At 40.5% G+C, this 14,064-nt stretch overlaps 1 protein-coding gene across 14 annotated transcripts in view; it reads right to left on the bottom strand.

Moving 5' to 3' along the window:
- The window catches only part of SIPA1L1 (signal induced proliferation associated 1 like 1), a 376,514-nt gene that overhangs the window by 106,940 nt on the left and 255,510 nt on the right, over positions 1-14,064 (bottom strand). For all 14 annotated transcript variants that reach the window (XM_059914542.1, XM_059914549.1, XM_059914553.1 and 11 more), the window contains 2 exons: positions 9,835-9,965; positions 4,257-4,445 (listed from right to left, as the gene is read on the bottom strand). In XM_059914542.1, coding sequence (XP_059770525.1) covers positions 4,257-4,445; positions 9,835-9,965 — 320 coding nt within the window. The remainder of the gene's footprint in view (positions 1-4,256; positions 4,446-9,834; positions 9,966-14,064) is intronic.

The following is a 14,064-nucleotide window of genomic DNA, read 5'->3' as shown; positions in this document are numbered from 1 at the left end:
CTGCTCAGCAGGGCTGCTTGCTGTCCCATAACCACATTCTGTGCTTCTGTCCTGCTGCGCTTTGTTCTCATTGTTCCGAGTCTAGACCACTGTGAGGCTTATTCTCTAGCCTGATGAAAGGTCCGTTTCATCCTGACCCATCTAACCAATCACAACTTGGCCCCCCTGGCTTCTCTGTTTGCAGTTCTCTTATTATACTCATTATATACAGTAATTTATGACTCTGTCTCCTTCACAGGTAAGGACTGTGTCTTACTAGCCTATTTATTTTCGACAGTATTTAACAATCTGCAAAGAGTGGTTACTCAATTAGCATTTATTGAATTTTAAAAGTTACGCTTACTTCTGAAAGTTAAGCACAATATGTTATACTATCTATAACAGCAGCTTTCTCACAGGATGCTGATAAAGATGAAATAATGCATGTAAAGGACTAATGAGTTATTATTTTATCATTATTCAGTGTTCACCACATGCCTGGCATTGCAGTAAGTGCTTTACACATGCGAACTCCTTGAAACAGAGCCTGGTATAATGACCTTCCATTTCTCTTGCACTGGGTAGATGAGATAAAGGTGTTTTTTAATGACTGATGAAGAAAAACGGCATTAATATGGCAAATTTAAAAGTAACTGAATTAGCCATATTATTTAAAAGTTGGCCTGAATAGATAATGAAATTCCTGATATTTCACAGTGTAGTTTGGAGGACCAAAATAATTTGAGATGTGCAAAAAGAGATGAAAACTTGCAAATCTTAAAAACAAAAGGGAGGCTTCCCTGGTAGCGCAGTGGTTGAGAATCTGCCTGCCAATGCAGGGGACATGGGTTCCAGCCCTGGTCTGGGAAGATCCCACATGCCGTGGAGCAACTGGGCCCGTGAGCCACAACTACTGAGCCTGTGCGTCTGGAGCCTGTGCTCCACAACAAGAGAGGCCGCGACAGTGAGAGGCCTGCACACCACCATGAAGAGTGGCCCCCGCTCGCTGCAACTAGAGAAAGCCCTCGCACAGAAACGAACACCCAACACAGCCAAAAATAAATAAACAAACAAACAAACAAATAAATAAAAACAAAAGGGAGTATCGTGCAAACGCGTATCCAATGTTCAGGACTCCTAAGGGAAAATGGCACTGCTTCTGAAAGCCTCGATCCTCTCAATTGTAAAATAGGCCAATAACTGGAACCTACTGCCCAGGGGTGCCGTGAGGATTAAATCAGATGATGCTGGTAAAGAGCTTAGAACAGTGTAATAAGTAAACATATATATTTATCTAATGTGTTTTCATCATAAGAGATGCTCTCAATTATCTAATACGTGAAGATGTAGGACCATGATGGAAAAACTAAATCCAGAGGTGATCTAAATTTGCTGGGTCACAAACTGCTCTAAATTCTTGATAATGTGAAATCATTGGCAGGTTATTTCATCTTCTTATTGACCTTTCATGATAATGGAAATGGACATCAATCAATAGTGAAAAAGACCCAGGAAGGTATCAGGAAGGTGAATGTGAAAGCATGGGTAAACCACAAAGCATATAATCATTTCCTAAAACTTTGGGAATTAAAATGCCTACTTCAGTTCCCACATAAATATCAGAGTCTAGTCAAATGACAAACAAATTTTTATATTTTTGTGAAATACTATCTTTTATAGTATATAGATATAACTTACATCTGCTCTTCTGTTCATTTCATTTTTAAATGGTAAGATTAAAAAAAAAAAAATGAAAAAAGCACCAAAGATCTGAAAGGCAAAATGCCACAATATAGCAAGCAAATAGTGTTTTCTTTATCCAAGCATAATTACGTGAGCTGTTAAAGTAGAAAAGATTTTAAAGGAATCATTTAAATAAAACTTAAAGGGAGATGTAGAAGGTCCTTTTAGCAAGTCCAGTTTTTTGGTATTCATACTATCAATCTCTTTAAATATAAGGGTGTACAAAGCACGAAATTTCAAACAATGATGACATAGAGAGAAACCAAAAATGCTTTGCAAAGATTCAAATGCATAATGTACTGCACTTACAAGCATTTCTTTTTCAAAATCTGTATTTGTAAAGGCACCAAAACAATCAGTTTCTCACAAGGATTTCAAGGCATTAATAAAATTTCCTACCAAAAATATGACTCCCCAGACTAAACACCTAAGTACGTGTGTCCTCTGTTTTTTATCAGTATAATTCTGGGCTTTAAATGCTATGAATATATAAACGGAAAGAGAGGCCAAGCAGTGGTGTCCCTTAGTTCAGATAAAGAGCTGCTCATACAGAATAGCAGGTTTTAAACGTCTAGATTCTACTGCCTAGAATTTAGCAAAATTTCCAAAATAAAATTGGAGAGACTCACCTAGACTGCTAAATTTTAATTTCACCGGGAAGGCATTAAAGAAGACAACTAACACATATTATCATCAATAATTTATGAAGGAAAGGATAGTTTAATATCCCCAAGAATAAGAAACCCATCATTTCAGAATAATGGGCAGTTTTTTGAATTAAATAAATGTACCTTTAAGTTAAACTCATTATACTGCTCTCATTTTTCCTGTGTGGATGGGACCGTATAGTGTTTATCACAGAGCAGCCCCATCTCCAACATTTTGTAAACACTAAGAGAGGGCACAAAATATGACAGAGAGCCCATACAATGTCTACAATTGGGGCACCCATTTTTAAATTTAATATAAGTAAAACAAAAGGAAAAAGGAAGAAAATACCTCCTCTACACAAAATAATCTGTTGAATTTAGAATGTGCAGTATATGCTTATATTATCAACATATGATTATATTATAAATGTCTAAATGTTGTTGTTTTCCTTGAAAAGTGTAGTAACTGAAAAGACTGAATCCATAAAGTTGAACCTAATCATTATTTTTCTACTCTTCCATTGTTAGAATAAATGCTCAAAATATTTATTGGAAAAACAGCATCCAAAATAGTTAAGTTTATGTATCAGTAGTCTTCTGAAGCATTGAAGTGCTCAGATTTACATGTTATAAACATGGATACTCACAGCCTATTTGAAATATACATATGAAATAGATATTAGCTATGCTTTACAATAAGTGAGATGAATGGACGAAAGGAGCAATGATTAGAAAAGTTACATCCAAATATTGGTTCCTAATAATATATTCCTATCAGCTGATTTAAAAGACTGAATATTCCTTGAAACTGATTTTTTTGAACTACCATTCATTTTAATAAAATTCAAATTTTTTCCTAATTAAGAAAATACCATCGAAATCTGTTTATAAAATGGAACTCAATAACTGGACCAATTTTACTTTTGGTAGAATTTTTTAAAAGTGCAATGGGAAAGCTACTACCACTCACTGCCAGGACGCAATATGGCTAAAATATTCAGAGAAAGAATTAAAATAAGAGTATATAGATACAAAGTCTAATAAAACTAGCTCATATGCTCAAATGATTCCAAGCAGAATGTGGATACTCTCTCTGGTTAGTGGATTTTCCGGATTATAGTTTCGCACTCTCTACTCTTCTGCCTCCTCCATATGGATTATCCTATCACTCATTTGTATCTGGATCAATGGCCCCACGTTAAGGTACAGGAAATACGCAGGTGAGAAAATCTTGAGCACTTTCATTTTGTTACAAATTAGGACCCAGATTTTTTAAATTTTGAATTTTTTATTTAAACACCTCGGCTAAAATACATTTTTGGTGGTATTAATAGACTAAAAATTAAAGCTTTTAAGAATGGTGTGGAGTAGTGGCTCCCAGCAGAGGCTTTGAACTTATTAACTGTGTGAACTTGGACTTACTACTGAACCTCTCTCTGTCTCAGATTCCTCATCTCTAAAATGGGGATAAAAATGGTATCATTCTCTTGGGGCTGGGACAATAGTTGGGATAACATATTAAGGTACTTAAAACAGAGCCTGGTGAATATGTTCATTAGTGTTAGCTATTGTTATTACTGTTATTGTTACTACTTATTCCTGGAGTATTTGAAAAATTCATTGCATTTATGGAAGATTACCAGAAGAGTTGAACATTGTTTAAGTACTGCATCAGTCAGTCCTGACAAAGAGAATTTCAACAGATGAGAAAATGTTCAGAGTTCAGAGTTAAGAAAAAAGAAAGTGAATAATTGCAAAGAGAAGGTCCTTCACAATAAATAGTATCAGTTTTCCCCATCAAAAAAGAACTATTCAGGTCTGTATTCTGGATGCCTAGTGGACATCTGAGCAGCAAGAACGTTCTCCCCTGGCAGCCACACTTACCCCCTGTTCATCCAGTTTCATGAGTTGCTCTGTGACTTTGGGGGTGTTGAAGGCCAACCGCAGGCACTGGACATTGAGCTCGGGAATCACGTGCTCCAGCACTTCCTTCAGGGGCAGTCCCCGGGCCGTCGAGTGCTTTGCCGTTGAGGGTATGGCATCCTCCAGCACTGACCCTCTCAGTGTCATGAGCTGAAAGAGAGACACGTGCTCTGGTGAGATGAGCAAATACATCAAATGCACTGAAAGCCCAGTCTGAGGTCCCCCTTAGGGAGCTGGAAATGACATTTGATTGATTGAGCCAGTGAGGGAGAAAGGATGAGGGAAGTGATGTAAGATACTTTATATATGAAAAATGAGACCAACACTTTCAAGAAGACCCAGGCAAGTCCAACGGAACTCATAATCAAGGCTTCCGAGGACATTTCCTTAAATACCAAATAAAGTGCGTATTTCCCTAGAGAGCTCAGAAAGATCAAGGTCTCCATATAGCTATACAATGCCACACACACACTCACCAGGAAATTAAGAAGGAGCTATCCCCGAGAATATCTGAAGACTAAATGCTGAGAATTTAGATGTTACACCTTTTTGAATTATAAAAGGTAAGGGTGGGGGGAGAGTAAGTTTTAAATTTCATAATGTACTGTTGACTAGCTTAAACTAGTCCCATCCCCAAATGCTGCTACAATAGGACAGTGATTATAGGCAGTAGAGCGGCACCATCAACAGCATTTAAAATGACTTTTGCTTTACCCTTATGTCTTGAGATCCCTTCTATTATTATGAAATAAAAACATAAGCAAAGAAATTTCCTTAAGTAATGATGATCTGTCGAAGTAAACTAGTCTTAATTTTCAGACATTTCCACGTGGCAAAGTTGTCAGTATAACTTAAACACTGTACGGTGACCTAAAGAAAAAACCCATTAAGTCGAACGAATTTCCGTTAAGTGTGTGGGTTACAAGGCGCTGTACTGCAACAGGAGCAAACGTTGAGGGCTGGGTGTGGCATGCAAGAGGGTGAGAGGTAAGAAATACCCATTCAGGAGGATATATCTACTAAGAAAAGTTTAACAAGGTCAGGTTCTACAAGAGTCCAAAGGCAGAAAAGGGATCACCGTGGCTCAGGGCATAAGGAAAGGCCCTCATGGAAAAGGGTGGCACTGAAAAGGGGCCTTGAAATCTAGGAAAAATTATACAAAAAGACAATGTCAGAGAGCAAAGGTGTGGAGATGAGAAAGATCGGGGTGTGAGCGGGAAAGAGCGACTGCTGTAGCTTAGCTGGATCTAAGCGAGCCCAAAGGGGCAGTGGTGGTGAAGCTACAGGCAGGCCGGAGCCCCGAGCCGAGTGTACCCCGACGGGCATGCACCTCATCTGGCTCCAACCGGCCATATCAGAACTTGTTTGCATAGGGATGATGATGTAAGAAAATTCAGTTGGCAAATAAAGATGAACTGCCCGAGGAAGAAACTACAGGCAGAGAAAACAGTTAGAAACAAACTGTAAACCGTCTTCAAGTAACAGGCAGAGGGTGTGACAGAGGATTAGCAGGGAAAATGGAAATCAAAGGAAGAATCACCAGGGAAGTAAAATCTATAACTGTGCCAACTGATGGAGAAGAGAGATGGGGGTAGGAAAAGCCAAGGTTACCAACCTCTGACTCTCAAGACAAGAAAAAGGTGCTTGGGGGGTATCTGCAGTCTGTTCCTTTGATTAGTATCTTTTCTTTCATTTATAAATAGTTTGCTTTCAAATGACAGTTGTGTAAAAAATATCTTTTTCCTGTGACTTAATATCTAATTGGACAGAAATAATTTTTGTTTCGTTTTTTAAATCACGGGAAACGAGCAACTCTCTTGCTCCTGGGGACAGGAGGCTACAAAGGCTGGATGTATTTCCAACTGAGAACCCCAGACAAGGAATGCTAATCATTGCTAATCCTGCACCGCAGGAAGACAGCAGCCCACCTCAAGAAAGCCAGAGCAGAAAACCAAAAAGGAATGATTCCTTTTTATACCTGAATCACTAGTGTTACTGATATTTTTGTTAATGACTTCCAGAAACAGGAAGAGAATCCTCCCACATCCCTGTGCACCCATGCTTAAAAGCACTCACACCACAGATTTTGTTCATAAACAAACTGTCATGCTTCCAAATACATGTAAATTCCTTTTTTGTTTCTTTGTTGTGCAATGCCTATTTCTACTGAAAGAGATTTGTTTGTATTTCTGTTATCTTGATGCCATTTACTGAAGCAACAGGAGTGTCACTGTGGTGACTATGTTTTCTTTTTTCTCAATGGATTTATTAACAGGAGAAATCAATAGCATGAGAAGCTGCTACAAAGGCATAAGAATTAAGTCTTACTTTATTATATACTCAGTGAACTGCCTTCAGTGGAGAAGAGTGAACTGCCCATCCTACAATGTGCAGCTCTGGAGCAGAACCAACACCTAGAGATATTTCTATCAAAGGACTTTCATTAGTTTATTTCTATGAAAACTCTCATAAAGATACTGTAACCGAGCAGGACCCTATGGGGGCCTTCCTCGGACAGGCCTTCCCCCATATCCTCTGCTTTAGCTCCTCTCTGAAGCACCTAGATTTGATGCAAATTTCCTGAGTTGTTTTGCAGATGTGAAAATCCCCCACCAAATGGAAGAACTACTTGACTACCCTGAGTAGTTCTTCTCAGGACTCCTGGAGCCTAAGGACTCATAATGTTAACCCCCGTGACACCAGCCTGCTGCCTCACCATCAGCCAGTCAGAGAACTGTGCACAAGCTGATCACGTACCCTGTGACCCACCCCCACTCCTGGCCTTTCAAAATGCTTTGCCGAAACCCTTCGAGGAGCTCGAGGCTTTTCAGGGCATGAGCCACCTCGTCTCCTTGCACGGGCTTGTGATAAACCTTTCTCTGCTCCAAACTCCGACGTTTCAGTTTGTTTGCCCTCACTGTGCGTCAGGCACACGAATCTGTGTTAACAGTATTACAATTAAACCACACTTAAGGATTATTTCTATCGGAATGAAAAAAATTACACAAAGGCTAGTGGCAATTAATGAAATAAACATTAGAGAGGAAGGACGGAATGAAGGGGGAGGGCTGTTTTAGGCGTTAGGTGTGTAGTCACGAACAACTGAGTCCTCATCTTCCCTGGGCTTATATTTGAGTGGGAGGGTCACAAAATGAACCAAGTAAGTAAGTACAATGCATGAGATAGTGGTTAAGTGTTCATGAAAAAAAGAAAGCCTGGAATTGGACATGAAATGAGATATGAGAGGGAGTAGAAATTTTAGATCCAGGGGCCAAGGAAGGCCCCTGTAACTTAAGAGTAAAGGCCAGAAGGAAAAGAGAGAGCTGCGGCCACGAGGATGCCTGGGGAGAACACTGAATACAGAGGAAGGAATAGGGACTATCTGAGCCCTGAGACAGAGGTGTCCTGAGATTGCCAGTGTGGCTGGAAAAGACTAAGTGAGGGGGAGTTTTCGGAGATGAGGTCAAGGTCGGAAGCAGACGCGTCTGGACTCCTAGGCTAGCAAGGAGAATGACTTTAACTTGGAAGATGGGAAACCATGAAAGAATTTTGAATTGAGGAATGACAAGACGTGGATTACATTTCTAAAGGACCCCTGCTGGGCTTGAAAGGATGCAGGGCTTAAGGGCACAAGCAGGAAGAATGGTTCTTGGAGAAAGATGATGGTGGCTTGGCCCAGGCAGAGGCAGTGGGATTGGAGAAGTGGTAGAATTCTGGATACATTTTGAAGACAAAGTCAACCAGTTTTGTGGACAGACCAGATGTGGGGAGCAGGAGGGAGGAGAAGAGAGGAGTCAAAAGTGACCTCAAGGTCTCTGGCTTGAACAATTGTAACAACAGGGTTGTCACTGGTTAAACATTAATTTGAACATGAAAACAGGTGGTAATGGTTTTTTGAACCATGAACAACATTTGACTTGGATGTTTCAATCAAAGGGTAAGGAAGTGGCCCCATGGACCGTCGAATGGGTTGGCAGGAAAAGGACTAGAGAATCCTTAAGTGTGGTTTAATTGTAACTGCAGGTGGGAGGTGCAGGTGGAGCATTTGAGGCTGAGGCAGGGAGAAGCAGAGGGACCACATTCACTTAGGATAGGAGTTGACCTGGAGAGAGAGGGGCTGTGACCAGCCGTGGCGTGCCTGCAAGGCAAGCTGGAAGGGACGATCGTGGACACCAGAGACAGGATCTGAGAACGAAAGTACCAATTTAGAAAGCTTCACCGTCTGGCATGAAGAATGATAGGATAGTGGCAAGAAGAGAAATTGAAATGGATAAAAAACAGAGAAAAGGAAAAGTATAATGCGGACTTAAATCAGAGTGGCCTTGGGGAGGGGGAAAGGTAAGGACAGGAAAGACAGAAACAGGTGGGAGGAGGTAAGTGTGGCTCTCAGAAATCCGGTGGGGTCTGAGGAGCAACTACCTACACCCAGCTTCAAAAACACACTGTGTTCTCTGTGCTTTTCACGTTCAACAAAAGTACTGACCCTGCTTAACGATCAGCTTTGGCATGGAGAAAAAGGACCCTACAGCATGTGAGTTCTTCGTTTCTCTCGGGCCACTCGACACAACACATTAGGTATTAAAGCTGTGCCTTTAAAAATCCTATTTTTAATTTCCCCAGAGTTCAAGCTGAGGAACAATTACTAAGTGAAGCCAACCCCTGCAACCTGCCTTGTATTCAATGGGGGAAATGAAGCCAAATGCCCTATTTAAACTAGTTTCAAAACCATTATTTTCTAGATACCTCAAGGGAGCATTAGGCATTAATGCATAACAACAATCCTAAAGTGATCTGGTTCAAAGAGAAAATAAATTGACAGCTGGCACAACTAAACATATGTTTAGAAAGAAAACAAAGGAAAAAAACCTCATAGTCCCAAACTTGTTCACGAGTTTTTTTTTTTAAATGCTTTGTTGGCTATTTTATGTTTCCTTTTCTTTTTTTGACCTGAATTTCATTTTAAAATAAAAACTCACATATTATGTGTACTTAGATCCCTAAAGAGCTCCAAGAACCTGTCTTACCCACAGTTAGACAGCCTCTGATTCAAATAGTCCGCATTTTAGGCCTCCGAGAATAGGTCCAAGATGGCAAAGTGAAAATGCAAGAAGAAAAGAGTTTTCTTGGGTCAAGAAATGTCCTAAGCAATAGTTTGGAAAAGTGAGTTAAGTCTTGGCTGACCCTCTCTGCCTCCTCAAGCTGGCTCGGTGCCTTCCGGCTGCCCAAGCAGGATATGTAATATCCAGTTTGGGATTCTGAGGACTCCAATTTCCTTGGGTCACACTTAATGGACATATCTTTCTGTGAATCAAAACTCCCATTCATTTATTGCATCTATCCAGGGCTAGATGGGAAGAAAGGGTCCAGATCTAACCATTATGTCCAGCCCTATCACCACCGGAATGAATGAAAGGGGTCTTTGTTTATTCTAAAGACATTTGTAACCATGAGCTATTAAATTTAATTGCTTTGCTACTGCTACTACTCTATTTTTTCCTCAATTAAATTAAGCCTCAAGTCTTTCTCATGTGCGACTTACCTCACTAGTTCTAAAAATTATTCGGTAGTTGTATGGAGATCCATTTTCTTTCATTTCTTCTGGTTTTTCCCTTCGAATGCTCACAGCCACCGCACCAAGATTCTCATCTGCCCCAAAATAGTTCCAGTGTTCTTAGGTACAATGAGACAAAACAAAATTAGAATATTTACAGAACGCTTAAAAATGTTTTATGCTGTTTGCTATTTAGATCACTCAGAAATTACTCTATACCAATAAAATGTAAATGCATTTAACAAAATTAATATTCTTCAATGAGTTATAAAAGTAAAGACTTAACTATGCAGGTTTAGTCTCAGAGGAGGTAAGACAACAGAGGTGGCCTGTTCAGGTTCTTACTACTCGGCAACTTACTGCTCTGCTATTTTTTTAAAAAGAAATTTGTGGTTTCTCCTTATAAACAGGCTATATTGTGTCAGGGCTTCTTAGCTTTCATAAAAACAACAACAACAACAACAAACTCCCCCCAAACCTATTGAGAACAAAGTTTGCGTATGGAGGGATTTCCTGCAGATTAAAAAAGATTCCCTGGACTGGAGAGAGGAGAGAGGTCCGTGAGTTACTCGGCAGCTTTCCTCCCACGTTGCCCAAGTAAGATGGAGTCTTAGCTCAGAGGTAAGAGCTTCCAAGTGCCCCTGGGAGGCAGAAGCCCAGACCCAGGGCTCTGGGCCGCACCAATGGTTCCCACATAGTAAGCACAAAAGGCATCCCACGGAGCCACTGAACCTGGAGGGAAGGGAGGGCTGGGATAACGGGTCTCTCCTAGGCAACCAGTGTGGCCCTATGACTAATGGCGACTCAGGGGCCTCTCTCCTCAATGTCTGGCATTGCTCCCGGACTCCAAACCTTAGCACAACCTTGGGGTTTGGGGGTAAGTGTCCAAATGACTGGTGTTGACTTTACCTTCCTCCTGACAAGAAGGAAGGTCGCGATCAAAATTAAATTAATTTACAGAAAATGTAAAAAGTGATATTTACTGTACACCTAAGTATCTACTTCTTAAAAAAAATTAAAATCGTTGATACAGACATGATACGTTTACAGATGAGAAAGCGAATAAAACAAATATATGAAAAGCTAGAACAGATAATTTACTTTTCGAACCTCCAAAACACTTACTTTATATTGTCCTATTTCATTTACGTGTGACATGGTTAAATGACTGAGTTGTGACATGGTAGGCTATTCTCATACAAAATGCATCAATATTTGAAAATACATGTTATTCTCATACAAAACATGTATTTGAAAATCCATGAGAATAATAAGAAACAACAGCATAAAATATCTAATCACGTAATTTTAAAATTTAGGTAATACGTATGAAAATGCTTTGCAAGTACTAAAGAACAATTATAAAAGATGTACTCATTAATATCACGGGCTCTATAAGAATATTATCAGGGCTTCCCTGGTGGTGCAGTGGTTGAGAGTCTGCCTGCCAATGCAGGGGACACGGGTTCAAGCCCTGGTCTGAGAAGATCCCACATGCCGCGGAGCAACTAAGCCCGTGAGCCACAACTACTGAGCCTGCGCGTCTGGAGCCTGTGCTCCGCAACAAGAGAGGCCATGATAGTGAGAGGCCCGCGCACTGCGATGAAGAGTGGCCCCCGCTCGCCGCAACTAGAGAAAGCCCTCGCACAGAAACGAAGACCCAACACAGCCAATAAATAAATAAATTAATTTAAAAAAAAAAGAATATTATCATAATCCATGGAAATTCAAAATAAGGGAAACAATGGGAATACAGGCAACAAACATCTCATATATGGACAGCTGAGAAACAACCCAATAAACATCACAAAATTCATGTACAAACACTTATGTACACCCTCAAAGCACAGCACGTGAGAATCACACTCAGAGGTTATTTACTCTTACTTTGCACATAATTTTAATAAGCGTGGTTGTCTGATCTTCAAGCCCACAGCTTGATTTCAGAGGTGTGTTAATTCCAGATGTTGACAAAGTCCAGGGTGTAGGGCTGATAGAGACTTGCATGCAGACAGCAATGGGACAGAACAACTTACAACAAGGAAGAAAACAGAAAGGGAGGAGACAGAAATAGTATAAAAAAGCGGACAAGAACTGAAAGAGAAACAAGACAGCTGTCTGGGGCTATTCACTGAAGGAGCAAAGAGCTTAACAAACTTCAGTAACTTCAGAGCGTATTTCAACCCGGCAGTAGAGAACACCAGTCAATGTGTCAAAAATGAGCATCACATTCATTATATCCTGTTCCTTGCACTTCATGGACTTTACTGAAACCTGACTCTCCAGAAACTCCTCAAACATCCCCCACCCCCGCCACAAACCTCAGGAAGGGCAGGTGAGACTGCTATTCTCTGCTGCTGGAGAAATTCACAAAGACGGGGGTCGCTCTCAATTAGTGTCAGTAACCTCAACTCATCCTCAAGCTGTCCCTGGTCTGCTCTCGCTCTCCTTCTCCAGAGAAGATGTCTCAAATATTCTCTGTTCTCCCTCAAACTCCCCCCATCTTACCTTCTCTCAATCTCAGCAGATAATGCTGTCTACGTCACAGAGAAGATAAAGAGCCATTTCAGAAGCAACTGTCCTCACTTTCCACCATCACACACACTTACCTGGGTCCAGACTTTTGCTTCCTTTCCTTTACAATCTAAAACCCAATCTCCCCCGAAAGTCTGGTCTCCACTCATTCCACCTTCCCAGGGACACTGATGCCTGATCACCCTCCCCGTATCTTCAGCTTCCCCTCTGCCTGCTCATTCCCATCATCATTCAATCAGGCTCAAGTCTCCTTCATCTTTAACCGTAACACTTACCCTCAACTCCTTATCCACCTCCAGGTTATCTCCTTTTTCTTTCCTTCCACTGGCAGCTTCTTGAAAGAGATGCCTAATTCTTCACTTTAGGATTCCTATCATCTGAAACCATTGCACAGTCACCAATGTCAGCCTTAAAGTTCAAACAAATGGAAACTTTTGGTCCTTATCTTGCTCAAATTCGCCACAACAACTCGCCAATGGCACAGTTGGCTATTTCATTTTTTTTCTAGAAACACTCATCCTGGCTTCTCAGACACCACCCTCTCCTGATTTTCCTTCCACCACTCTGGCTCTTCTTACTCAGTTTCCCTTCCTCTTCCCATCTGGAATCTTCCATCCACTCTCAGAACTTCCACTGCCATCTCAATGCTGATGACTCTCAAGAGTCCACCTGCCCACTCCAGACATCTGTGAGCCCTGGATTTTTACGTGTACCTCACGGAACTCACTGTTTGTTTGTCCCATGGCATCTGTAAAAGTGAACCCATCACCTTCCATACAAACCTATACAGCTCTCCCTGCAACCCCAATTTCAGCGACTGCTACCACATTCCTCTAGTTGCTCATGCCAGACCCAATGTCATGCCTTGTGAATTCTAGTTCCTAAATAGCTCTCAAATCCACCTACTTTCCCTCCATCTCACTGCCACTGATTTACCCTCATCATCATTTGCCTGGATGTTTGTGAGTCTTCTGACTGGTTGGCTTTTCCTGATTGGCTTCTAAGATGCAAACCTGACCATCACTATTAAGTTTAAAACCCTCCTCATGGCTTCCCAAAGGCTCTCACAGCCTGTCACCAGCCTATCACTCCAGTTTCAACTTGGACAATTCCATCATCCTTCTGAACTCTGAGAACCAACCATACTGAACTTCTCAACTCACTATGCCCCTTCTCACCTGAGACACCCTACCTAGAACATTCTTCCCACAACTCTTTATTTGACTAAGTCCTCTCACCCTTCAGGTCGCATCTGAAATATTATTTAGACATCCTCTCAAAGAGTGATTGAACACTGGAGCAAAATGAAAATGTGTACTTTGTATAGTAACAATAATACTTTAAGAATTCATAAAAATACAAATTAGGGAAACCAAATATTTAATATATTTCAACTACAAAAATTTAGAAATGTTACAACAGAAAAATATAAATATTAAACACAATCATTTGGGTATAAATTGGCAGATAAAATAATAGTGTTATTTTAAAAAGAAACTAAATCCTACATAAAAATGAAGAATATTGATTTAAAAATGAAAAAAAAATTAGAGATCATTTAAACTTTTTTGTGTGTGTCATCCTCAACACCTGGCTATATTTTTGTGCAATTTTTCCCAGCTACTGAAGAAGTACATTTCTGAGTTGGGGGAATGCTGATGAGATCATTATAAACTAACTTCT

This window comes from Balaenoptera ricei, chromosome 2, assembly GCF_028023285.1.
Source record: "Balaenoptera ricei isolate mBalRic1 chromosome 2, mBalRic1.hap2, whole genome shotgun sequence".
Lineage (NCBI taxonomy): Eukaryota > Metazoa > Chordata > Mammalia > Artiodactyla > Balaenopteridae > Balaenoptera > Balaenoptera ricei.
Note: the sequence above shows the minus strand (reverse complement) of the source record. Positions and strands in the feature narration are given on the sequence as shown.